Source organism: Scyliorhinus torazame, chromosome 8 (assembly GCF_047496885.1).
Source record: "Scyliorhinus torazame isolate Kashiwa2021f chromosome 8, sScyTor2.1, whole genome shotgun sequence".
NCBI classification, from domain to species: domain Eukaryota; kingdom Metazoa; phylum Chordata; class Chondrichthyes; order Carcharhiniformes; family Scyliorhinidae; genus Scyliorhinus; species Scyliorhinus torazame.
Genome location: NC_092714.1, coordinates 252,845,091 through 252,872,971, shown reverse-complemented (window position 1 = coordinate 252,872,971; position 27,881 = coordinate 252,845,091). Strand labels below are relative to the sequence as shown.

Below are 27,881 nucleotides of genomic sequence, written 5' to 3'. Positions count from 1 at the left end.
AGTAACAAAATTAGTAGGAGTCTAAAGACATTGAGGTGCGAATGGCCATATCAGACATATTGTTTACCAGAGATCAATGAGGCTATACAAATGATAACTTCTAAAGGCAAGGAATTTGAACAAGGTAGACAGCAGAATCCACAGAGGGGAATATCAAAGAAATTGAAACAGGATAATTGCTAGCACACTCGCTGGGAAGGAAGCTAGTCCTCCATCCAACAGCCACGCAGGCCAGTTCCACCTGGGATCCAATCCACGGAGGTCTGTTCTCGCTAACATTTAGAGCCACGGCACATTGCAAATATGCTCCACTAAAAGACACAGTTTTGTGCCTTTGCTGAACAAGGAACTGACGTTTTCCCAGTTTTGACCACCTCACCCATATTGTGTGGTAACTATTAAATGGATTTGACTAATAGAGTTACTAAAACTGGAAGTTGCTTGGGAAACGGGGCGACTCAGTGAGTTAAGGAAGCGTGGGTACATTTTGGGAACAAGAGGTAACTTCAGATGACTGTGTTTAGTTATGCATATATTTAAGTCTTTTGTTGAGTGCTTTTTCTTTTACTTTAATAAATATTCTTTCTTAATCGGCTACACAACAGCTGGACTGCTTCCTCACTGGGTTGTACAATGTTCCTCACAGACTTCCCAACAAAAATATATCACCAACAGTGTTGCAAGTTAACTTTCGGGACTTTGAAATACTTGGTACATAATATCAGCGGGGTTCTTAAAATAGAGAACAAAATGTAACAGAAGAAATTCTAATTTGATCAGGCCCCAGGAATAATCTTCTTCACTATTTTTCTGTATGGCCTAGAGCATTGAATGGCAACCTAGACTAGTGAATGGGCTGCATGAACGTCCTTCCTTCATCTCAGTGGGACACAGGATTAAAAATTGGGCATGTTCACTAATTATCACTCTTGAATAAGATGGAAAACATTTAATACACATTGAATATTTCTTAACAAGTTATAGATAATGTTGAATTATTTATAAGTGTCAAGTGGTTAAAAACAAAAATATTCACGCTTGATTGGACAAAGAGGGAGCACACGGCTCTCTGTCAATAGTGTGTGCAATCAGCCCGCACCTCACGCGTCCTTGCTTTACATGCGTTATCAATTCAGTTATACCAGTAGAAAAAAGCCACAGGAGTGGAAACGTGTGGAATGTGGCAACTCCGCAAGTGGGCAACAATCAACAAAATATCTTGTGGGCTGCACTCAGAACTCTGATGGGCCGCATGTGGCCCCCAGGCTCAGGGTTGCCCACCACTGTTTAAGATTATGGATGGTACCAAACTGGGAGAAAGCACGATTTTGCAATTAGAAGTTTTTGACAGCACATGGCAGGAGCTGTAAACACAAGTGTGCTGTGGTTTAAACTTAGATCTGTATACTAGGAGAGTAAGGAATTTAATATTGATACCATTAAACTTAAGGTAACAATTGTGCTCACAGCTATACTTGCAAAAAGATAGTATGGCAATGGAATGGATTGAAGAAGGGTTTTAAAGATTAGTAATAGGGCGCTAATTATGCTAAACCTATTTACACTGGATGAAAATATGGTCTGATGACAAACCTATTTTAAATTAATTTATTTGAATTAAAGAGGGCAACCCCAGTGATATGCCACTCACAACACAGGATTTGCTCTCACTAAAAGGAAACAAATTACACAAAAGTATGTCCAGAAACAGTGTCCAGAGTGGTAGTGGAGAAAGAGGACATCAAGGCATGTAATGCCCTTGGGCAATAGGTTGACAAAATTGGATTTCTTGAAATCAAGGAAGCATAGTTAAAGCTGAATTTGCAATGTTTCTGTACCATGAATAAAAACTAGCAGATTATCAATGGCAATTTTTGTGCACAATTACCAGCAGATAAGAGTTACCAATAACAGCAATGTTATTTTGGAAAGCTCCTCAGCACAAAGAAATACTTAATGTCAAAAGGAGGAAAAATGAAATGTCACCTGGGTTGCCCTTTCACAAAAGCTACCAACTAGTTAGAAAATAAGTAGTCATCTTAACCAAAGGGGATGAAAAACACCGAGGCATGAACAAAATTGAAAGAGGGCCAAATGCAAGAGTGAAATTTTCCCGGTGAACCCACAAGGCAGAGGGGCAGAGCTGGAGGGTCTGCCGTTCAAACAAACCCAAAACAAATCCCGCTACCTGGGGATCCAAATTGCTCATGACGGGACACAGAGCCACAAATGGAACCCGAGAAGTCTGATGGAGGAAGTAAAAGACCTACAGAGGTGGGGCACATCCACTCTTCCTGGCGGGGAGAGTGCAGACAATCAAGATAAACGGGGGTCCTACAAAGAAAAAGAAACATGGGAGGCCTGGCTCTCTCAAACGTACAATACTTCCACTGGGCAGCTACAGCAGAAAAAGTGACGGCGTGGGTTCATGTCAGCCACAATGGACGCAATCATTAAAAAGTGGAGACAGGAAGGGGGGGACGGTTGATAGTTAGTGACTTGTACATGGACAGTAGACTAATGATGCTAGACGAACTGAGGGTGAGCTTTCAACTGCCCAAAGGAAACGAGCTACAACACAGAGATCAAAAAGTTCCTCACGGACGCCAGAACACTCACTGATAGACAAGTGTTGGTTGCGGGCCACTAAGGGAGGGGGGACTGCAAGGGCGACTGTCGGAAGAGGTACACTCCCTGCTGACAAGACAAGGGAAAATGTAAGGAAGACCTAGGGATAGCAGTAGGGTGGGGACTCTGGAGTGAAGCACTGAACAGGGCAAACTTCACCTCCACGGGTAGAAGGCTAAGCCTACTGCAACGAAAGGTGACGCACAGAGTGCACCCAACCAAAACCCAAATAAACAGGTTCTTCCCAGAGGTGGAGGACAAATGTGAACAGTGCTAGGGGGTTCGGGCCAACCACACCCACATGTTATGGGCCACCCAAGACTTGTCGGGCTCTGGACAACCTTCTTTGAGTCAATGTCCAAGATTGTGGGGGTGAGGGTGGGGCCATGCTCAGGTGGCGGTCTTTGGGGTCTCAAACCAGCCAGAACTCTATTTGGGGAGGAGGGTCAACGCCTTCGCCTCCCGAGTCCCCCGCCAAAAAGTCCTGCTCAGCTGGTGATCAGCAGCACCACTATTACTATTGAGCTATTCTGCTGGTAGGGACAGCTGGTTTTCAAACAGTCGTGCCAGATTGGCTTCAGCAGTCACAGGATATGGAATTTTACGCTCGTTGAGGAGTTGGTAGTGGAGAAAGAGGGCATCAAGGCATGCAATGCCCTTGGTCAATAGGTTGGCAAAATTAGATTTCTTGAAATCAAGGAAACATAGTTAAAGCTGAATTTGCAATGTTTCTGTAACATGAATAAAAACTAGCAGATCATCAATGGCAATTTTTGTGCACAATTGCCAGCAGATAAGAGTTACCAATAACAGCAATGTTATTTTGGAAAGCTCCTCAGCACAAAGAAATACTTTTTTATTATACATTTAGAGTACCCAATTATTATTTTTTCCAATCAAGGGGCAATTTAGCATTGCCAATCCACCTAACCAGCACATCTTTTGGGTTGTGGGGGTGAAACCCACGCAGACACAGGGAGAATGTGCAATCTCCACACGGACAGTGACCCAGGGCCGGGATTCGAACCCGGCTCCTCAGCGCTGTAGGCAGCAATGCTAACCACTATGCCACATGCCGCCCAAGAAATACTTAATGTCGAAAGGAGGAAAAATGAAATGTCACCTGGGTTGCCCTTTCACAAAAACTACCAACTAGTTTGCAAAATACGTGGTCATCTGGCGGAATTCTTCCCAACTGAAGAAAATAAAATTCACCATCCGTGCATCGGCGGGAGCTTCCACAAGACGTGGAAGCCGTTCACCAACTTGTTCCAAGACCTGTTCTTAGCCAGCAGTCAACAAAGCGGGCGCGGCGACGGCAGAGATGCGCCACAAAAACGTAAAGGAAAGAGTGGGAGGATGGGGAAGGGGCAGAAAGGGGAGATGAGTGGGCAGAAGCTGGCGAGACAGAAGGTAAGCGGCAGAGCCACAGAGGAGAGGGCCCGAAAACAGGGCCAGAGAGTGCCAGATCACAACACAGCTAAAAATACACATGTTGCACGCTGTACCGGGGGGGAGATATCAACCAACACCACCCCCCCCCCCACCCCCAAGATATAAAATGACTTCTTTTTTTTTTATAAAGTCTCACCCTGAAAGATAAACATAACCAAGACAGATGCTTAACACTAAAACATCAGCAATTCATAACTTGAGAACTAATCTTAAGATTCCATACCTTTAATGTTAAAATAACATTGCAAACATATCCTCACTGACAACAATAGGTACAATGTTTATTAAATGTTATACTTCAGTTGCTTACCGGACAGTCAATGTGTTGAAATTTCCATTTGCTACTGAGAAGTCTTGATTCTCTGCCCTCGCAAGTCCAAAGCCAAATGTGAGGACAGACAGAGTCAAAGTGAGGAGGCGAGCCATTACGAAAAGTAGAGCCCAAAGAGTGAAGCTAAGGAGAACACAACACATAGAACATAGAACATAGAACAATACAGCGCAGTACAGGCCCTTCGGCCCACGATGTTGCACCGAAACAAAAGCCATCTAACCTACACTATGCCATTATCATCCATATGTTTATCCAATAAACTTTTAAATGCCCTCAATGTTGGCGAGTTCACTACTGTAGCAGGTAGGGCATTCCACGGCCTCACTACTCTTTGCGTAAAGAACCTACCTCTGACCTCTGTCCTATATCTATTACCCCTCAGTTTAAAGTTATGTCCCCTCATGCCAGCCATATCCATCCGCGGGAGAAGGCTCTCACTGTCCACCCTATCCAACCCCCTGATCATTTTGTATGCCTCTATTAAGTCTCCTCTTAACCTTCTTCTCTCCAACAAAAACAACCTCAAGTCCATCAGCCTTTCCTCATAAGATTTTCCCTCCATACCAGGCAACATCCTGGTAAATCTCCTCTGCACCCGCTCCAAAGCCTCCACGTCCTTCCTATAATGCGGTGACCAGAACTGTACGCAATACTCCAAATGCGGCCGTACCAGAGTTCTGTACAGCTGCAACATGACCTCCCGACTCCGGAACTCAATCCCTCTACCAATAAAGGCCAACACTCCATAGGCCTTCTTCACAACCCTATCAACCTGGGTGGCAACTTTCAGGGATCTATGTACATGAACACCTAGATCCCTCTGCTCATCCACACTTTCAAGAACTTTACCATTAGCCAAATATTCCGCATTCCTGTTATTCCTTCCAAAGTGAATCACCTCACACTTCTCTACATTAAACTCCATTTGCCACCTCTCAGCCCAGCTCTGCAGCTTATCTATATCCCTCTGTAACCTGCTACATCCTTCCACACTATCGACAACACCACCGACTTTAGTATCGTCTGCAAATTTACTCACCCACCCTTCTGCGCCTTCCTCTAGGTCATTGATAAAAATGACAAACAGCAACGGCCCCAGAACAGATCCTTGTGGTACTCCACTTGTGACTGAACTCCATTCTGAACATTTCCCATCAACCACCACCCTCTGTCTTCTTTCAGCTAGCCAATTTCTGATCCACATCTCTAAATCACCCTCAATCCCCAGCCTCCGTATTTTTTGCAATAGCCTACCATGGGGAACCTTATCAAACGCTTTGCTGAAATCCATATACACCACATCAACTGCTCTACCCTGGTCTACCTGTTCAGTCACCTTCTCAAAGAACTCAATAAGGTTTGTGAGGCATGACCTACCCTTCACAAAGCCATGCTGACTATCCCTGATCATATTATTCCTATCTAGATGATTATAAATCTTGTCTCTTATAATCCCCTCCAAGACTTTACCCACTACAGACGTGAGGCTCACCAGTCTATAGTTGCCGGGGTTGTCTCTGCTCCCCTTTTTGAACAAAGGGACCACATTTGCTGTGCTCCAGTCCTCTGGCACTATTCCTGTAGCCAATGATGAAATAAAAATCAAAGCCAAAGGTCGAGCAATCTCTTCCCTGGCCTCCCAGAGAATCCTAGGATAAATCCCATCAGGTCCCGGGGACTTATCTATTTTCAGCCTGTCCAGAATTGCCAACACCTCTTCCCTACGTACCTCAATGCCATCTATTCTATGAGCCTGGGGCTCAGCATTCTCCTCCACAACATTATCTTTTTCCTGAGTGAATACTGACGAAAAATATTCATTTAGTATCTCGCCCATCTCTTCAGACTCCACACACAATTTCCCATCCCTGTCCTTGACTGGTCCTACTCTTTCCCTAGTCATTCGCTTATTCCTGACATACCTATAGAAAGCTTTTGGGTTTTCCTTGATCCTTCCTGCCAAATACTTCTCATGTCCCCTCCTTGCTCATCTTAGCTCTCTCTTTAGATCCTTCCTCGCTACCTTGTAACTATCCATCGCCCCAACCGAAACTTCACACTTCATCTTCACATAGGCCTCCTTCTTCCTCTTAACAAGAGATTCCACTTCCTTGGTAAACCACGGTTCCCTCGCTCGATGCCTTCCTCCCTGTCTGACCGGTACATACTTATCAAGAACACGCAGTAGCTGATCCTTGAACAAGCCCCACTTATCCAGTGTGCCCAACACTTGCAGCCTACTTCTCCACCTTATCCCCCCCAAGTCACGTCTAATGGCATCATAATTGCCCTTCCCCCAGCTATAACTCTTGCCCTGCGGTGTATACTTATCCCTTTCCATCATTAACGTAAACGTCACCGAATTGTGGTCACTGTCCCCAAAGTGCTCTCCTACCTCCAAATCCAACACCTGGCCTGGTTCATTACCCAAAACAAAATCCAACGTGGCCTCGCCTCTTGTTGGCCTGTCAACATATTGTTTCAGGAAACCCTCCTGCACACACTGTACAAAAAACGACCCATCTAATGTACTCAAACTATATCTTTTCCAGTCAATATTTGGAAAGTTAAAGTCTCCCATAATAACTACCCTGTTACTTTCGCTCTTATCCAGAATCATCTTCGCCATCCTTTCCTCTACATCCCTAGAACTATTAGGAGGCCTATAAAAAAACTCCCAACAGGGTGACCTCTCCTTTCCTGTTTCTAACTTCAGCCCATACTACCTCGGAAGATGAGTCCCCATCTAGCATCCTCTCCGCCACCGTAATACTGCTCTTGACTAGCAGCGCCACACCTCCCCCTCTTTTGCCTCCTTCTCTGAGCTTACTAAAACACCTAAACCCCGGAACCTGCAACATCCATTCCTGTCCCTGCTCTATCCATGTCTCCGAAATGGCCACAACATCGAAGTCCCAGGTACCAACCCATGCTGCCAGTTCCCCTACCTTGTTTCGTATACTCCTGGCATTGAAGTAGACACACTTCAAACCACCTACCTGAACACTGGCCCCCTCCTGCGACGTCAAATCTGTGCTCCTGACCTCTATACTCTCATTCTCCCTTACCCTAAAACTACAATCCAGGTTCCCATGCCCCTGCTGCATTAGTTTAAACCCCCCCAAAGAGCACTAACAAATCTCCCCCCCAGGATATTTGTGCCCCTCAGGTTCAGATGTAGACCATCCTGTCTGTAGAGGTCCCACCTTCCCCAGAAAGAGCCCCAGTTATCCAGAAATCTGAATCCCTCCCGCCCGCACCATCCCTGTAGCCACGTGTTTAAATGCTCTCTCTCCCTATTCCTCATCTCACTATCACGTGGCACGGGCAACAACCCAGAGATAACAACTCTGTTTGTTCTAGTTCTGAGCTTCCATCCTAGCTCCCTGAAAGCCTGCCTGACATCCTTGTCCCCTTTCCTACCTTTGTCGTTAGTGCCAATGTGTGCCATCATTTTGTAATAACTGTAAAACCTTACTGACAAACGTGATGCTTATGCTACAAAGGGTCATCTGGACTCGAAACATTAGCTCTTTTCTCTTCCTATAGATGCTGCCAGACCTGTTGAGATTATCCAGCATTTTCTCTTCTGGATGCTTCTGTTACCTTTTTCCGGTATTTATTCAGCATATTGTTATATGAGATATATCCTAAAGTTCCAGTTATCATTGGTGACTTGTAGCATACAAACCAAAAAGATGCATAAAGTATTTGAGTACTTTACTTTTCAGTCTCAGCTGTTAACAGCAAAGCACCTCACCCTCCAACAAGTAAAATATTTTTCTCTTTACTTCACTCCTCACTCTCAATTATAATTGATGACTTTTCACTGACTTTCCAAGCAATGAAAAGTTTCCCTTTATTTATGAGATTTAAATCTGTCGTGACTGTCAATATCTGCAATGAACCTGCTCTCAAGCTTTATCTTCTTCAGCGATAATAGTTCCAAGTATATCAAGACCCCCTTCATAACTTGGCACTCCATCCTCGGCATCAGCTTGGTGAATTTACATTAGATGCGATTTATGGCTTTGCACTCTTTCACTCGTGGAGCATCTAAAATTGCATGAAATACTTTTACCTAAAAATGTAGGCAACAAATTGATCATTATTGCTTTGTTCTTGTACCTTGTCCGAATTATAAAACCCAAATCGCGATTGGCCTTTCGTGGCTTTGTTGAACCACACTCAATTTCAAGAAATTTATATTCATACCCCCACCCCCTGTTCATCCGCAGGCTTCATGCTGAATCTGTATTCCTATTCTTTATTTCCCCTTCCAAAATGTATGATCACACACCCTTCCAATTACATTTCATCCACTGCAAGGTTGTTTAATGCGAACTTAACCTACTGAAGCTAGAGTCTTTATCAATTTTCACATCTCTGACTTTTGCGACATCAGCAAACATTTGGCCAATTCAAATAATTCTCTAAACTAGGGATCCCTAAAACCCCAGGGATCTGTGAAGGGTCTCCAGGGGGTCCGCTAAATGGCAGCCATCACATGATTGGTAAAAACTGGTTCAAACGCTTGAAATTTAAAAATGAGAGAAATATACCACAGCAAGATTTCCTGGAGCACTGGAAGCTGATGGCCTGTTCGGGCCTCAGAGAGGCAATTGTGCTGTTTGTGAGGGCGCGGGAGAGGGAGCGAGGGGCGGGGGAGAAAACGGGCGCAGGAGAGGGAACGAGGGGGGGGATGGGAGAGGGAACGAGGGGGGACGGGCGCGGGAGAGGGAGCGAGGGAGGGGACGGGCGCAGGAGAGGTAGCGGGGGGTGGGGTTGGGAGAGTGGGCGGGGGGGGGATGACGGGAGAGGGAGCCAGAGGAGGGGACGGGACGGGAGAGGGAGCCAGAGGAGGGGACGGGACGGGAGAGGGAGCCAGAGGAGGGGACGGGACGGGAGAGGGAGCCAGAGGAGGGGACGGGACGGGAGAGGGAGCCAGAGGAGGGGACGGGACGGGAGAGGGAGCCAGAGGAGGGGACGGGACGGGAGAGGGAGCCAGAGGAGGGGACGGGGCGGGAGAGGGAGCCAGAGGAGGGGACGGGGCGGGAGAGGGAGCCAGAGGAGGGGACGGGGCGGGAGAGGGAGCCAGAGGAGGGGACGGGGCGGGAGAGGGAGCCAGAGGAGGGGACGGGGCGGGAGAGGGAGCCAGAGGAGGGGACGGGGCGGGAGAGGGAGCCAGAGGAGGGGACGGGGCGGGAGAGGGAGCCAGAGGAGGGGACGGGGCGGGAGAGGGAGCCAGAGGAGGGGACGGGGCGGGAGAGGGAGCCAGAGGAGGGGACGGGGCGGGAGAGGGAGCCAGAGGAGGGGACGGGGCGGGAGAGGGAGCCAGAGGAGGGGACGGGGCGGGAGAGGGAGCCAGAGGAGGGGACGGGGCGGGAGAGGGAGCCAGAGGAGGGGACGGGGCGGGAGAGGGAGCCAGAGGAGGGGACGGGGCGGGAGAGGGAGCCAGAGGAGGGGACGGGGCGGGAGAGGGAGCCAGAGGAGGGGACGGGGCGGGAGAGGGAGCCAGAGGAGGGGACGGGGCGGGAGAGGGAGCCAGAGGAGGGGACGGGGCGGGAGAGGGAGCCAGAGGAGGGGACGGGGCGGGAGAGGGAGCCAGAGCCAGAGGAGGGGACGGGGCGGGAGAGGGAGCCAGAGCCAGAGGAGGGGACGGGGCGGGAGAGGGAGCCAGAGCCAGAGGAGGGGACGGGGCGGTAGAGGGAGCCAGAGGAGGGGACGGGGCGGTAGAGGGAGCCAGAGGAGGGGACGGGGCGGGAGAGGGAGCCAGAGCCAGAGGAGGGGACGGGGCGGGAGAGGGAGCCAGAGCCAGAGGAGGGGACGGGGCGGGAGAGGGAGCCAGAGCCAGAGGAGGGGACGGGGCGGTAGAGGGAGCCAGAGGAGGGGACGGGGCGGTAGAGGGAGCCAGAGGAGGGGGCGGGGCGGGAGAGGGAGCCAGAGGAGGGGACGGGGCGGGAGAGGGAGCCAGAGCCAGAGGAGGGGACGGGGCGGGAGAGGGAGCCAGAGCCAGAGGAGGGGACGGGGCGGGAGAGGGGGCCAGAGCCAGAGGAGGGGACGGGGCGGGAGAGGGAGCCAGAGCCAGAGGAGGGGACGGGGCGGGAGAGGGAGCCAGAGCCAGAGGAGGGGACGGGGCGGGAGAGGGAGCCAGAGCCAGAGGAGGGGACGGGGCGGGAGAGGGAGCCAGAGCCAGAGGAGGGGACGGGGCAGGAGAGGGAGCCAGAGCCAGAGGAGGGGACGGGGCGGGAGAGGGAGCCAGAGCCAGAGCCAGAGGAGGGGACGGGGCGGGAGAGGGAGCCAGAGCCAGAGGAGGGGACGGGGCGAGAGAGGGAGCCAGAGGAGGGGACGGGGCGGGAGAGGGAGCCAGAGGAGGGGACGGGGCGGGAGAGGGAGCCAGAGGAGGGGACGGGGCGGGAGAGGGAGCCAGAGGAGGGGACGGGGCGGGAGAGGGAGCCAGAGGAGGGGACGGGGCGGGAGAGGGAGCCAGAGGGGACGGGGCGGGAGAGGGAGCCAGGGGGGATGGGGCGGGAGAGGGAGCCAGAGGGGACGGGGCGGGAGAGGGAGCCAGAGGGGACGGGGCGGGAGAGGGGGCCAGCGAGGGGGGGGCGCGTGCGAGAGAGGTGGTGGGTGCGTGCGAGAGGGGGGGTGCGTGCGAGAGGGGGTGGTGGGTGCGAGAGGGAGGGGTGTGCGTTCGAGAGAGAGGGGTGTGCGTGCGAGAGAGAGGGGTGTGCGTGCGAGAGAGAGGGGTGTGCGTGCGAGAGAGAGAGGATGCGTGCGAGAAAGGGGGGGATGCGTGCGAGAGAGGGGGGGATGCGTGCGAGAGAGGGGGGGATGCGTGCGAGAGAGGGGGGGATGCGTGCGAGAGAGAGAGAGAGAGAGGGATGCGTGCAAGAGAGAGGAGGGGTGCATGCGAGAGAGGATGCGTGCGAGAGAGAGAGGATGCGTGCAAGAGAGGGGGGGATGCGTGCGAGAGAGGGGGGGATGCGTGCGAGAGAGAGAGAGAGAGAGGGATGCGTGCGAGAGAGAGGAGGGGTGCGTGCGAGAGAGAGGGGTGCGTGCGAGAGAGAGGGGGTGCGTTCGAGAGAGAGGGGGTGCGTTCGAGAGAGAATGCGTGCGAGAGAGGGGGGGGATGCGTGCGTGAGAGAGAGAGAGATAGAGATGCGTGCGAGAGAGAGAGAGAGAGAGAGATGCGTGCGAGAGAGAGGGAGATGTGTGCGAAAGCAAAGCTGGAAATACATAGCTTGTCAGTCAACATCTGTAACGACAACAGGCTGGTTATGTTATTACAGTTACATTATATTAATTAGTCCGCTTATTATTTGTCCTTTCTTGAACAGAAGTGGTTTATTCCCCCTGCACAATTTGCATACCCACGGAGACTTGGAAAAAATGTACCAAATCTTCTCACGTGTAACAGCAAAGGGTGCATACTATCAGGATCCAGTGGTTTTCTACCACCTTTTACAGTCCTAATTGCTTTTGTTACTTACCTTTTGTTCCACATCCTCTAGTGCCTGCATTCCTACTTCTATTATTTAAAAAACAGAAATAAATATCTCCCATTATACAGTCTTGCTGCACAATTAGATTTTCCTCCATCTTTAAGCATTCGCACCTCTCTAACTACACTTCTTTTTGTTAAAACAGTCATTATTTCATTTTATATTTTCTGCTAGCGTTGTCATATTTCCTTCAAATCGCTCTTGTTCTCTTGTCACTACTTTAGCCTTTACTGTGATTAGCTAACTTGGATTGAAGGAGGGGCCCAATAACTTTTCTGGATAAATTTGCTGTTTCATGGTGCGAACACATACATGCATGGCAAAATGAGAAAAATATCTGGTGTACTCCAAACGGTTCATACTCCTAGAAGTATGTCTACAAAACTACACTTACCCTTTCTGTTTGTTTTCATCACTGAAGTAGAATAGTCGTGATGCATGAAACAAGAGCTCCACCAGATAATGCGGCACTAAAAGAATCAAGCCCAGTCGGTGAAGGCTGTAAAAAAAAACAAAATCTCAAAACCAAACTTAAATAAGATACAAGAATGCTGCAATGTAACTTTTAATCTAAAGCGAATACCCACAGTGGAACAGTCACATCCATATAATGTATTTCATTCCACCGATCATCACAGGCATCAGTCACTTAAACAAACGTTGTCGTAAGCACTTTACATGTGTGAAAATCTATTGCAACATTGGACATTGTAAAGTTTGCACTCAAGAAATACAGTACGGGCGATACAGGTAGTGCATGAAATATTACAAAAAGGGTGCAATTGTTTAAAAACCCTCACTGTCCATTTGTTCAATGTCATCAATAACATCACATAAAAAAACACGACTGATCTGTTAGCTAGCACTGCCAGTAAGTGGATTGCCAGCATCTAACAAGTGTCATAAGTATGATTTCTTACAATGTAAGGCTCCTAGTTGACTATGTTTGATCAAGCAAATGTCAAACATTGATCACATTATATCCTAGAAACTAGTTAAAAGAAAATTCTTTACTACGTCCCGGCTGAATGATTTGGCATTTGGCTCAATATTCTAAGCAAAAATTGATCATGCAAATACATTGTACTGTATCTTAGCAAGCAAGCAATGTTTTATAAAGTTAACAGGGGAAAACCCATCTCCTTAATCCGAGGTGATTTTCAAAACTAGAGTATACCTTCCAATTGACAAATTTATTGTATTTTTTAGACCGACTCTGAAACAAAAAGATTGGAGAATGCGAAACTTTGTCAGTGATCCACGTTGGACCAAAGCAACAATCAGTATGGTCAGATGCAAGTTAAAATAGTAAGGCCCAGCCTGTAGGCTGCAAAGTAATCCATTTATTATTTTATTCTAATTTAATACAATGAAATTTCAATTGTACCTGTTCATATTATCTACACAAGTTTTCAAATGTAAATATTAGTAGGCCAAAGGGAGCAATGAAAGGTTAACAATGAATAGCGTGCACAATGGTCTGATTAGCCGCTTTCATTGTATACCGGTGTACCATTTGTCTTGAAATCTTTTAAGTTGGTTATATTCTTTAGCATCAAAAATTTGAATAGAAATAGAATGCAAGGAGAACAATGTGTAAAAGGAAGCAGAGACTTAGTGGTAACAGTTATGAGAGATCACTAGAGGAAAGGGATGCATGAGCAGTGCACTGATCAACAGGCCTTACGTTCTGCTTCCTTTCAAAAAAAGATTTTGGTGAGCTTAAGAACAACTCCAGAAAGTTCTGAAAAGGAACAACGAGGGTCATAAACAAGGGGGCTTCTTGCACTCCTGAACAGTGGATCAATGTGCTCCATGTTCAAGGGAACCCCAACTACCTATTACACTTTCCATTAGGGTGGAGGAGAGATTTCTTCGGCAAATAATCTGAGTTCCGCTAGACAGAAATAATAACAAAATTTGATGATTGTATTAAATTTTAAAATAAATGCGTCAGGCACATGCTAAAAACTTACTTTAATATATAGGCACCAGTGACATGGAATATGTAAAGGCAAATGTAGTACAGCTGTCGAGCGATATCCTCCTGCAAGATTCAACAATTTGAGACATATGAGGAACAGGAATTAAGAAATTGAAAAGACACCATATGTGCCATGAAGCAGGTACAGATTTGCCTCAATTCCCTAGAGGGTTTGTTCCCAATACCAGCCTCGTCATCAGAAGATGAAGCTGAAAAGGACTCAGTTGCTTTCCTAGAGGCAGGGTGAAGTCAGGGGCTTCACCTCAACCACTCTTGCACACCTTGCAGTAAAAATAAAAAACTGGATTAGCAGAGGCTTTGGAGCAGATCGCCGAGCCATTTGTCTGCTTTCTTACATGAGGAATAGTAAAGGAATTCAGAAAAGATACACAAAAATCAAAACATAATTTAGCAGCAAAATAAATTATACATTAACGATGCAATAAAAAGGAGCCCACACATCATTTCCTTGCATTCAAAATCATTCTATATAATCCTGCTTAAAACCAATTAACTTTAAACCACAATTTTTAAAAATGGTTATTTAATTCCTTTCTCAGAATTACAAAGTCAATGCACAGAGGACAGGACAAGACCTTAATCCATCTCCTTGCTGGTTTCAAATTAAATCCAATTCATGGCCCCCACAAAAAGGAAGTAGTAGATCCAATCTGAAAGAACAGACATTACACCTGATCTCAGGCTTGATCATACGCTTGATCTTTCAGTCATTATTTAATATCAATGTATTGTTCTCCATATTCTGGAAGCATTCACAAATGTCGGCAGATCAAGTCAACAACACTTTTTAAAAGGAGTGCAGAAAAGATAGTCAGCAGAATATTTCTGTTCAACTCATTTATTACAAGTTCAAATGCACACAATATATTAGTGGGTTATATTTCCACACAAATTACAAGAGAAAAATGTGAAATGTATATGCAAATTAATTTCAAACCAGTGCCTATTGTTTTTCTTGATCGGTTTGGGCATCTGACAGATAGGGAAAACCAGTCTTGTTCAGCATCTCCAAACTAAATGGCTGAAATATCAAATTAGGCAGCTTCAGTTTGCTTTCCATGCAGTGCATCACATTCTTGCCATAGGGACATATTCTACACACCAAAGTCAGAGCTTGGGTGCAAAGGCTTAGAGATCGCCAATTGTGCACAGCAGTAGTTTAACTCGTTAAATTCACATTAGATTGTCACCATAAAACTCTGGTAAAGGCTGGAACACTCTGCCCATGATAGTATTGGCCTTTTCTGGAGTCACAGTCCCTAGAGATCCACCTCCTTATCCAACAATCAAAGGAACCTATATAGCTGATTATTAACAGTAGCCTTTGAGTACTGCAGACTTGCCTGGGTCAAGGAATGTGGTAGCTGATCTGCCAAAATAGATTGACTGTTCCACTGACAGTCAGCCAGCTTGGACTCAACTCTAACTCACTTACCTCCTGCACAGGAATCTGTGTCACTAATTATTCATTAGACAATCAGTAAATATGGTTACCAGGAGCTGTATAACGAATGATAAATAAACACCATGAAACATCTAGCTCATTGCCACTATCCTCTGGACCTCAGCATAGATATACAACATAACTTGCAGAATGGTGGTATCATAAGATGGAAGCTGAACTGCACAGCAACTTTTGGCATCAATGCAATCCAGCTGTAGCAAATAGTAAATCCTGGATAAATGAGCATTCAAATAATTGTTTCCAGTCACTGCAGTGCCAAGCTTCTGTTTCTTCATCAGCTATGTCTGCCTTCTGTGTTTTGTAAACTAAGCCCATCAAATGTCAGACTTAGGCCATTGAGAGGTATGTTGCACAACAGTGCAAACACTAATGATAAATCTCACATGCCCCAAAGAAAGAAATGGTCACCGTTGCATTGCTCCTGCATTTCCATGGCGAGCTTGTTCTGTTGCACAACATTATTTACACTCTATGACATTATTTACAGTCTATGACAAAGTTAAATTAAAACAGAAACAACATTTCTCCATAGAAAAATGACCCAAACTTCAGAAAGGATAGGCACCAAGCCATTGCTTAAAGCTGAGAAGTGACTGAGAGCTTGGTTAAAGATGGCGAGGGTGATAGAGGGGATTGGGAAGGAGTTTCATGGAACAGAATCAAGGTAACTGAATATTTTAACTACTGAAAAAGGAAAAGTGCAAACAAGAGCTCAGAGTGAGATCATTAGAGAGCATGGTAAGAGCACAAGGCAGGAGAAGGTTGCAGAGGTATGATGGGGTATGAACGCAGCAGGGAGGATGGAAATGCCAGATAGGATGCAGGCAGTCAGGATGCTAGAAATTTTGACTTTGTGGAAAAAGAAAAGTGGGATACGTGCAAGAAAGAAGCACCAACAGCTGATGAAGGCATAAGAGTGGAGTAATGGAAGTATATAAATGGGCATGGTTGGTAGCTAATAGAATCAGATGCTGAAGCTCACTACTGAATCAAACAAAGCAGAGGTAAAGCTGTATGTCATCAGACTACATGTGAAACCTGACACTGGCAAGTGTCTTGAGCAGGAAAAAGGTATTGAAGGCAGAAGTGAAAGCATATTTTACAGATGAACAGCGGCATTGATTGTTGAAAGACAGAGGAGGGAGTCATAGGAGTTTGGAGATCAAATTAATGACAGGTTTGGGAAAATAATTTTGCTTTACTGTGAAGTTAACCATAGTGGAGTATAAAACAAGCAGGGAGACAGGGGTGATAATGGAGATAACGTGGGATTAAATATTCACAGCAGTGCATAAAATGGCGAGGTCAAGGGACTGGCTATGAGCTCAGGAGTTGATGTGATAGGTGAAGATAAAGGCAAGAAATTAAATGGATTGAGAGTCGACAGGAAGTAAATTAATAAGGTGAAACGATCAAGAATGGATCATCACTTGGTGCACAGAATGAGGGAGGTAGACTTGCCAAAAAAGAGAGTAGTGTTAAAATCTCTGGATGAGCAGCAAAATAGTGGGACGACTTCAGAAGCAGTCACACCACTGATAGTCATTTTTAAAATACACTTGTGGGTTCTACAATATTTGTCATGAAGGAACACGTTTACGCACCAGCAATGAACTAGGCGGAGAGTTCAGTAGAATTTACATACAATTCAACATTCCTTTTGAATATTGAGAATCAGTTCCTCAGATATCCAACACTGATTGTAAAGCCACTCCAAAATTGACTTTCAACTTACGGCGTGCTTTTCTTATACTATATTAAAATTCCATTGATGAATTTGGCTTTACATGTTTAGATCATTTTTGATAGTGTAAATAACAAATGGGTATACAATTACCTTTCTAACTTTCTGAAAATAGAGCTCTGGTAACGCGTGGAGCCAATAGGCAATCTGGCAAATGTAGAAAAATTTCACCTGAAAGCTGGACCAAATAATATATTGAGTACAGTATAGCAGTTATATAATCAATTATACATATTTCACAGAATCATAGAATCCCTACAGTGCGGCACGGTAGCCTTGTGGATAGCACAATTGCTTCACAGCTCCAGGGTCCCAGGTTCGATTCTGGCTTGGGTCACTGTCTGTGCGGAGTCTGCACATCCTCCCCGTGTGCGTGGGTTTCCTCCGGGTGCTCCGGTTTCCTCCCACAGTCCAAAGATGTGCGGGTTAGGTGGATTGGCCATGATAAATTGCCCTTAGTGTCCAAAATTGCCCTTAGTGTTGTGTGGGGTTACTGGGTTATGGGGATAGGGTGGCGGTGTTGACCTTGGGTAGGGTGCTCTTTCCAAGAGCCGGTGCAGACTCGATGGGCTGAATGGCCTCCTTCTGCACTGTAAATTCTATGTAAATTCTATCTATCTATGCAGAAGGAAGCCATTTGGCCCATTGGGTCTACACTAACCCTCTGAAAAAGCACCCTAGGCAGGCCCACCACACTGCCCTATCCCTATAACCCCATAACTCCACCTAACCTTTTGAACACTAAGGGGGCAATTTAGCATGGCCAATCCACTTCACCTGCACAACTTTGGACTGTGGGAGGAAACTAGAGTACCCGGAGGAAACCCACACAGAGGGGGAGAACATGCAAACTCCACACAGTCACCCAAGGCCGGATTTGAGCCCAAGTTTCTGGCCCTGTGAGGCAGCAGTGCTAACCACTGTGCTGTCTTATTTCAGTTTTGCAAAATATGGATTTGGTTTTAAAACAAATAATTCTATGCCCATGATCCTCCACAGACTGAGTTACTATGACTTAAAATGAATGATCAGTCAGAAGTCATTTAAATGAAAATCTATTTTGTGGCATCACATTTTCAAATAGAATGTGTACACAATCTGGTTGTTATTAACGTATTATATTCTCGCACACACGCCCTGCCAAGTTTGTTTTCTCATTCCCTCTCTTAAAAGCCTCGATTATTGCACTCAAACAGGAGTAGGCAATTCAGTTTCTTCAGTAAGCTCCAACAATCAACTGGATCATGCATGATCTCTATTTCAACCCCATTTAGCCAACTTTGCTCCACAACCCTCAATACTCTAACCTAATAAAAATCGATATAGCTTAGTCTTGATCATCTACAGCTGTTTAACACCACACTGGTATCTCATCCAAGTGTTCACTCTCCAAATAAGCCTAAGTAATTATTCAGTCATGTGGGATTCTATTTAACCCAAAATTGTCCTCAACAAATTTGCCCACATGCACACATTCTACCTGAAACGCTGGCCCAATACACTCATTCCAGGTTAAGCAGCGTTTCACTTGCACCTTTCAATTTGGTCTATTGCATTCGCTGCTCTCAATGTGGTCTCCTCTATATCGTAGACTGGGTGATCGCTTTGCTGAGCACCTTCGGTTGGTGCGCATTCAGGACCCTGATCTCCCCAGTTGCTTGCCATTTTAACACAAGACCCTGCTCCCATGCCCACATGTCTGTCCTTGGGCTGCTGCAATGTTCCAGTGAAGCTCAACGCAAACTGGAGGAACAGCATCCCATCTTCCGGTTAGACACGCTTTCCGGTCTCAACATCAAATTCAACAACTTCAGATGATTAACTCTACCCCACCTCGACCCCTTGGATTTCATCCCATTTCATTTTAACTGTCTTTTACATTTTATTTCTTTCTCGTCTTTCTTTATATATATTTCCCCCCCACCCCCTTCCCCCCTATCTTCTCACCCTTTCCTTACCGTTTCTCCCCATTGCTTCCTCCTTCCACCTCTCTCCCACCCATGTCCCCCTCCCCCACATCTACATCTGGCAGCTTTTAGCGGACAGGGGGTTCTGCGAAAAGGTGCTGTCGGTGAGTAAAGACTACGTGGAGCTGAACCACAATGAGGCGGTATCGGCAGCCACATTCTGGGAGGCATTGAAGGCGGTGGTTCCGTGGGGGAGGGGGTGGGATTATCTCATTCCAAGGTGCACGGTGAGGAGCGTGGACGATTATTGGATGAGATAGTCAAAGTTGACAGGGAATATTCGAGGGCCCCCACCGTGGAGGGATTGGCGAAGAGAAAGGTGGTACAGGGGCAGTTTGACAGCTGGCGACGTGAAAGGCTATTGGGCAGCGACGGAGGGTGAGGTGAGGTGCAGTACGAATATGGAGATAAGACGAGCCACATGCTGGCCCATTAGTTGCAGAGGCAGGCCGCATCCGGAGAAATCCTCAGAGTACGGATAGGGAAGGGGAGGTAGTGTCAGAGCTGGGAAGATAAATGAGGCGTTCAGGGACTGCTATGAGAAAATGTATAGGGCCGATCCAGGAGTGGGTGAGGAAGGGAATATGAGGCAGTTTCTGGATGAGCTGGAATTCCCACAGCTGGATGAGGAAAAGAGGCAGGCGCTGGAGGTGCCATTAGAGTTGAGAGGGTGATGGAGAGCATAAAAGGATGAAGTAGGAAGGCCCTGGGCCGGACGGTTACCCGCCAGAGTTCTACAAGGAGTTTGCAATGGAGTTGGCACCACATTTACTGGGGGCATTTAACGAGGTGCTGGAGCAGGGGGAGGTGCCAGAGACACTGGCGGCGATCACGTTAATTCCAAAGAAAGGGAAGGATCCGCTCGAGTGGAGGTCATATAGGCCCATATCACTGTTGAATACATTTGTGAAAGTGTTGGCTAAGTTAGTAGCGGGGAGGATAGAAGGGTGCGTCCCAGGGGTGGTTTCAGAGGACCAATTGGGCTTTGTGAAGGGTAGACAACTTTCCAGTAATATTAGGCGGTTATTAAATGTGATCATGACCCCGTCGTGGGAACAGGTACTAGAGGTAGTGGTATCTATGGATGCGGAGAAGGCTTTCGACTGGGTGGAGTGGCGGTACCTGTTTGAGGTTCTGGGAAGGTTTGGGCCGAAGTTTGTGGTGTGCGTGCATCTGCTGTAAGTGGTCCCGGTGGCGAGTGTACGGACAAACGAAATGGGTTCATGGAGTTTCGGTTTGCATAAAGGAAGGAGGTAGACGCACCCGTTGTCGCCACTGCTGTTTGCACTGGCGATAGAGCTCTTGGCGATTTGGATTTGTTTATTGTCACGTGTACGAGGTACAGTGAAAAGTATTGTTCTGCGTACTGTCCAGACATGAAAATAAAACATCGGGCGACATAAATACAGAATGTAAATACATAGATACAGGCATCGGATGAAATATACAGGAGTGTAGTACTGCTCAGTAAAGAAGATGTGGAAGAGAACAGATCAGTCCATAAGAGGGTCCTTCAGAAGTCTGGTAACAGCAGGGGAGAAGCTGTTTTTGAATCTGTCAGTGTGTGTTCTAAAACTTTTCGATCTCCTGCCCGTAAAATGAAGCTGGAAGAGAGAATAACCCAGGTGGTAGGTGTCAATGATTATTCTGCCCGCTTTCCCAAGGCAGCGAGAGGTGTAGACAGAGTCAATGGATGGGAGGCGGGTTCGCGTGATGGACTGGGCTGTGTTCACGACTCTGCAGTTTCTTACGGACTTGGGCTGAGCAGTTGCCATACCAAGCTGTGATGCAGCTAGATAGGGGCAGGTGAAGTGTTCAACACTCCAGAGTTGGATAGGGCCCACTGAGCCGCCACGGTCAGTGATAATCTGTTTCCATAGCTTTCAGAGGAAGGAGCAAGTCCTGGATTTGACCAAGAAGAATCCTAACATAGAGTGCAAGGGAAACACAGTTTGAATTTACCAGGACATTGGGGCCAAACTAGCAAAGTGGCATGCAGACTTTAACAAGGCGAAGTCTGCGCTACACAAGAGGTGCAGTTCGGGGTGGTGCACCCAGCAAGACTGGGAGTCACAATGTTTTTGTTTCCTGTTTCCCTGTGGGTGATGAGGGGAGATCTTATTGAAACTTACAGGATACTGCAAGGCTTGGATAGTGAGGACATGAAGAGGATGTTTCCACTTGTCGGAAAAACTAGAAGCAGTGGACGCAATCTCAGACTAAAGGGATAATCCTTTAAAACAGACATGAGGAGAAATTTCTTCAGTCAGAGGGTGGTGAATTTGTGGAAATCACGGAGTGTCTTTAAGACAGAGATAGATAAGTTCTTGAATAGTAAGGGGATCAAGGGTTATGTGGGGGGGGGGGGGGGGGGGGGGGGGGGGGGGAGGCAGGAGAATACAAATGAGAAAGATATCAGCCATGATTGAATGGCAGAGCAGATTTGATGGGCCAAGTGGCTTAATTCCACTCCTATGTCTTATGGTTCTATGGGTGTGGACCCTATGAGGGCTCTCACCAGCAAGAAGGTGCAGGCTAGTGAACGGGAGCAGGGTGGGGAAGGCCTGCGATTTGTTGGACCTGGTTAGACGAGGTTCAATGAGTCTAGCTTGTATTTGTTTTGTGGCCGAGGGGTTGGGGGAAGAGAGAGAGACAGAGAGAGAAGAGAGCTATCAGTGATCTGGGGTTTTCTTTGTCCTGTCCTTTGGAGGGGGCTGGTGGCAACCTTAGGTGGGCCTGGAACCTAGAAATTCATCATGGTGGAAATGGCTGATTTAAGGGCTAAGAGAGACCCCTAACAAGACTAGTTACCTGGAATGTGCAGGGCTGGAAGACCTGATGACTGGTAGATATGTGATGGTCACAGGTACGTTGGAGGGCAAGTCGGTGGTCTTTGTAAATGTGTATGTCCCAAATTGGGATGATCTGACATTTATGAGGCAGTTGCAAGATGGCGCCAGAGCATGGTGACTCTCTGTGAGCTCTTCCCCCACAGATCCTCTTCCTACAAGTATTAGAACCGTACTAACCTTTTAAAACTTAATTCCAACACTAACATTATCTCTAACCATGCTATTTTATGTTTATGTACTTACATTATATACTATCGTATGTCCTATGTTTTTCATATATGGAACAATCTGCCTGGACTGTACACAGAACACTTTTTCACTGTACCTCGCTATACGTGACAATAAATCTAAATCTAAGGTTGTTGGTCGCAATACTGGATCTAGATACTCATGAACTGATTCTGACATTTAAACTGTGTTTTAGACCTATGACTCCTTCACATATAACAAAAGATCATCTGCATACGGGGCGGCAAGTTGGTGCAGTGGTTAGCACTGCTGCCTAGGGCACTGAGGACCCAGGTTCGTTCCCGGGTCAGTGTGTGGAGTTTGCACATTCTCGCCGTGTCTGCGTGGGTTTCACCCCCACAACCCAAAGATGTGCAGGTCAGGTGGATTGGCCACTCTAATTGTCCCTTAATTGGGATTACAAATTGCCCCTAAAAAAATAATTGGGGGCCAGCTAATTGGTCCTGTCCCAAATTGGTGGCTTTGGGTCTCGCTTTTCAACACCATATTGGCAATTCTGAACACAAGAGTTGGAGCCCGGTCCCGTAGTAGCCATATTCCGGGTATAGGACGTGCCAAAGCTGTAGACAGGTGCAAGGGACAGGTGTTCTTTCCTTTGTCTTGTCTCGCTGATTGCTCTGAGGCGAATCCTGCTGAATACAGGTTGGCAACTTCGTCCAGTCCCTCTGCTTGGCTAGGTGACTTTAATACACCGGGAGAAGGTCAAATACACCATGAGGGGGGGTCGAGTGAAGGCTTCTACTGGAGTTGAATTTTACTATGACCCAAGGATGTGATACAGTACTGTAAGCACAAGTTCCATCTTCCTTACTCCTTTTAACTTAGTACATGTAAACACTTTTCTTCTTCAATTAAACTTACTGCTACATAAACAAAAGAGCCTTGGACTGGATTTCACACGCAAGGGTGAGGTTAAATCAACCACTTGTCTCGTATGTGTATGGATTTCTCCCCCACATCCCAAAGATGTGTAAGTTGGCTGGATTGGCCATGCTAAATTGTCCCCGAATAGGGCAGCACGGTGGTGCACTGGTTAGCACTGCAGTCTCACGGCGCCGAGGTCCCACGTTCGATCCCGGCTCTGGGACACTGTCCATGTGGAGTTTGCACATTCTCCCCGTGTTTGCATGGGTTTCACAACTCAAAAATGTGCAGGGTAGGTGGATTGGACACACTAAATAGCCCATTAATTGAAAAAAATGAATTGGGTAATTTATAATAATTTTTAAAAATCAATCACTTGTAGGGTGGCACGGTGGCGCAGTGGTTAGCACTGTTGCTTTACAGCACCGAGGAGCAGGGTGCCGATCCCGGCCCTCTGTCCGTGTGGAGTTTCCACATTCTCCCCCTGCCTGCGTGGGTCTCACCCCCACAAACCAAAAAGATATGCAGGGCAGGGTAGGCAAATTTAACATGCTAAATATTCCCTTAATTGGAAAACAAAAAGAATGTAAAATGTAAATTGTTAATTGTCACAAGTAGGCTTCAAATGAAGTTACTGTGAAAAGCCCCTAGTCACCACATTCCGGCGCCTGTTCGGGGAGGCTGTTACGGGAATTGGGTACACTAAACCTTTTTAAGAAATAAAATAACATCTCAACATTTCAGTTTTTCTAAAAACATTCTTCCTACCAAAATGAACAATTTTACTCTTTCCCACATTATACTTCAGATCTTTGCCCTCTCATTTAAAAAAAATCAATCACTTGCCCTACATTGTAAAATCAATCACTTGTCCTACATTGTAAGAGTCAGCTGGCAGGCGACAGACCTAAAAAAAGCCCGCCCCACAGGTACAACATACTGCTGGCAGACTAAACAGGCAGAAGGTGGGACCTCCACATCTCTGCCCACAAGTCCTGCCAGCCAATCAGATTGGCCGGCAACTTAGCAGTCCAGCAGCACCAGATCTCAGTAGTGGGTGCTGCCGGGAGTTCAAGCAGGCTCACAAAGAACTCCACACTAAAATAAAAGCAAAAATACTGCGGATGCTGGAGACTTGAAATCAAAACAAAAAAGTGTCGGGAAAATGCAGCACATCTGGCAGCATCTGTGGAGGGAGAAACAAAGCTAACGTTTCCAGTCCAATGTAACTCTTCTTTGAAATGCTTCTCAGTTAGGATGAGACAACTGATTTTGCAACCCCCCTCCCACCACCCTTAGATTAAAATCCGCCCAAGTTCATTTTTAAAAAAATCATTAACCAGCTAGAAAAGCACACTGACAGATGATTTTAGATTGAGTTCATCTGTCACGCCTCGTAGTTGAACAGTTTGCCAACAGTCCCTCATTGAAGCCTACACATGAAAAATGGCTACTTTTGTGCTGGTGCCCATGGAAGCATATGTCAGGAAAGTGGAAAGTTAATGAGATTAACAGTGAATTTTGAGATGAAAATAAAAGAAGAGAAAAGTAACAAAAGTAGCAGGTACCTAGAGGAATAATGAAAAATTATTTTCATTGCAATTTGCTGTGTAACAAGATTAGCAGGAGTGTAGACACATTGAAAACTTCTGAAGGCAGGCAAGTTGAACAAGGTAGATAGCAGAATTCACAGAGTGAAACAGCAAAGAGATTGGACATTATAACTGCAACTCATTGGGAAGGAAGCTAGATCTCCATCCAACAGTCAGATAGGTTTGTTCCGTCTGGGGTCCAAGCCCCAGTGGCCTGTTCCAGCTAATATTTAGAGCTACGACAGATTGCAGATATTCTCCTCTAAAAGATACAGTTTTGTGCCTTCACTGACCAGGAAGAGATATTTTCCCAGACTTGGTCACCGAAGCAGCATTGTAAGGAACTATTAATGGATTTGGCTTATAGTGTTACTGAAATTGAATGTTGCTTGGAAAACGGGGTATCTCAGTGAATTCAAGGAATGTGTATATATATTTTGGAAACAAGAGGTAAATTCAGATAACACGGTGTGTTTAGTTAGTCATATACTTAAGTATCATAGTGTATATTGGTCTTTGTTGTGTGTTTTTTCCTTTCTTTTATTTTAATAAATATTCTTTATTCATTATTTACGTAACAACTAGACTGGTTCCTCACTCGGTTGTGCACTGCTCCTCACATTATTCCAATCAAAAATAAACCACTAAAAAAGTGTTTCAAGTTATCCTTTGGTCACACTCTCGCAGGTAACATCAGTGGGGTTCTTAGCAATAGCACGGTCAATGCTTTCAGAAGAAGATGAAGAGGAAGAATAGGAGGGGGATCTGGGGTCTCCTCGTTACCCAACCTTAAAGAAAACAAGTGTAAGTGGAAACAAGAGTGAATGGAAAGTTAAAAGTGAGTGAAATGGCAGTGGAGCAAGGTGGTGGAGAGAATACAGGGAGTAAATAGGCAATTCAAAAAGGAAGAGAGTGGGTGGGGATGGATTGGTAAAAAGGGAAATGGATAGTGGAAATGTGGAGTTGTAATGGAAATGCGAGACTGATAAGAACAAAGAGGTTAGGGATGCACAAAAGTGACAGAGGAAATAGGAAGAGTTCCTCTGACAACGACATGCTCCGTGCAACTCAAAACAAAGAGGGAGAAATGGAAGAAGACAAGGAGACACAAAAAAAAGTTGAGGGAGTCAAACAGCAGTAGAGAGCCTTGAAAAAAAAAATCAATAACATGAAAGTATTAGTGGCGGGTAATTGTAACCATATTCTTGGAATTGTCACGGACAGATAGATCAATATTAGTACATTTTCTCACTGCTCAGTAGCCAGTTGAGATTAAAAAGATATTTATACAGGAAGTTCTGGACAACCATTACAATTTCATTTTCAAAACAGGAACATGCAATTTTCTTTCGTTCCTTCACAGGATGTGAGTGTCATTGGCTAGGCCTGCATTTATTGCCCATTATCTCACGGCCCTTGAAAAGTGAATATTAACTGGGGGAAGGGAAGGCAGGAGAAAATTCCTGAATATAATTATGACGACTACATGTTAAATTTATCGGATTTGGGGAGATAATACCTGTACATACCAATAAGTAGCTCAAACTGTCTCGACAATTTGCTACTACACAAGTAATTCTTGTTCAGGGTACCAACCACTCAAGTTATGCTGTATGTCTATCCCACTGCATGTTATGACTATGTCACAGAACTACATTCAACGCTATTGGGTTTGATGGCTTTTTACACTCTTCTTTTTCAAATGTAATTGTCTTATTCCCCTTTTATGAAAAAAATACTTCTTCCACCCAGCAGATTCCACCCCCCTCCTCTTCGGTCACTCAAGTCTTCACAAAACCACTTCCTTTGTCAAACAGGAAGGGCTCCATTCAGTAAGAAACTGCAACAAATTCTCCAGCAGACCAAATTCTCTTCCCCCATTGGTTAAGGTGTTTTAAATTAAGTCCAGCTGAATTATATTAAGCCAAAATTTTCAAAAGATTAATTTCCTCTTAGTTGAAACACCTGTTATATTGTGTCCATGAGTCCTTCATCCAAATAGTATCAAATGGAATAAGTAATGACTTGTTCTAGTTTACACACTATTTTCTTATTTACTTTTATTAGCACTGTCAAATGTTAATCCTTTCCTTACTTTCTTTATCCTCCCCTCCTAAAAATGCAAGCACTCACTGACGTGCAATTCTATTGGCAACCATTGCCGTCCAGCATTTCATCCATGCTCATGTATTCACCAAGACTACGAGGAATCAACAGGCTATTTAGCTGTAGGTAGTATCATTGCTATGGTTGGTGCATTTAATGTCCATGCATGCACTTTTGAGCAAAAATCACGAGATGAACAACATGCAGTGTAAAATTCCTCTCTAAATTAAAAACTGTACGCTTATTTTTACTGTTAATTTAGGACAGAATAACAAATGAAAGGCAGGGGGGACGGGGGGGAATAGATATTCACCAATTACTCAATAAAAGAAAATGTGCACACCCAGAAGTAGGAACTGCTCCATCATGGGTAATCCAGCTGTTGCTCCAGTTTAGATCACCTTGAATATTACAATCACACTATAAAGGTTGGTGTTTCTAAACCTGACCTAAATAACTTAAGTGGTACAAATGGCCTCAACATTTACAAGGCCAGAGTTTCCCCAAACCTTTCCAGCCACTGAACTCTTTTGACCTGCCAAACGTATTGACAGAACCACGAGGAACAATCGTATTATGCGTATGAGTTAAACCATAAAACATTGTTTGTGTAATAAACATATAAAAACAGTTAGAAGGCATTTCTATTTCTTGTAAGTATATGTTTATAATTAAAATGGTATCTTATTTAAGTGTTATACCCAAGTCATGCCTTGTTTTTTTGACTTTTTTTTTTAAATGGGAGGTGTGCGACTGCCTCTTTGCTCACAAATTCATTTAATATTAGCAGTGTTGCTGGAGAGGGGCGACACAGTGGTTAGCACTGCTGCCTCACAGCGCAGAGGACCCGGGTTCGATCCTGGCCCCGGGTCACTGTCCGTGTGGAGTTTGCACAATCTCCCCATGTCTGCGTGGGTCTCACCCCCACAACCCAACGATTTTTCTTACAGATGTGTGCAGGCTGACCACAACTGGTCGGTCTTTATTAATATGTGTGGATAGATTAAATTCAATGCAGAAAGTGATGCACTTTGGTAGGAAGAACCATGGATGAATATAAAATTGGGGTAGAATATGCATAGATCATTGAAGGTGGCTGGATAAGTGGAGCAGTT

General features: G+C 45.8%; 1 protein-coding gene across 5 annotated transcripts in view; it reads right to left on the bottom strand.

Annotated features, from left to right (window-relative positions):
* LOC140428542 (translocating chain-associated membrane protein 1-like 1) overlaps positions 1–27,881 on the bottom strand; it is a 112,110-nt gene that overhangs the window by 18,341 nt on the left and 65,888 nt on the right. For 4 of the 5 annotated variants that reach the window (XM_072515131.1, XM_072515135.1, XM_072515133.1 and 1 more), the window contains 4 exons: positions 17,230–17,314; positions 13,899–13,969; positions 12,317–12,421; positions 4,394–4,537 (listed from right to left, as the gene is read on the bottom strand). In XM_072515131.1, the coding sequence (XP_072371232.1) occupies positions 4,394–4,537; positions 12,317–12,421; positions 13,899–13,969; positions 17,230–17,314 (405 nt within the window). The remainder of the gene's footprint in view (positions 1–4,393; positions 4,538–12,316; positions 12,422–13,898; positions 13,970–17,229; positions 17,315–27,881) is intronic. The other variant, XM_072515134.1, reaches the window with a different exon arrangement.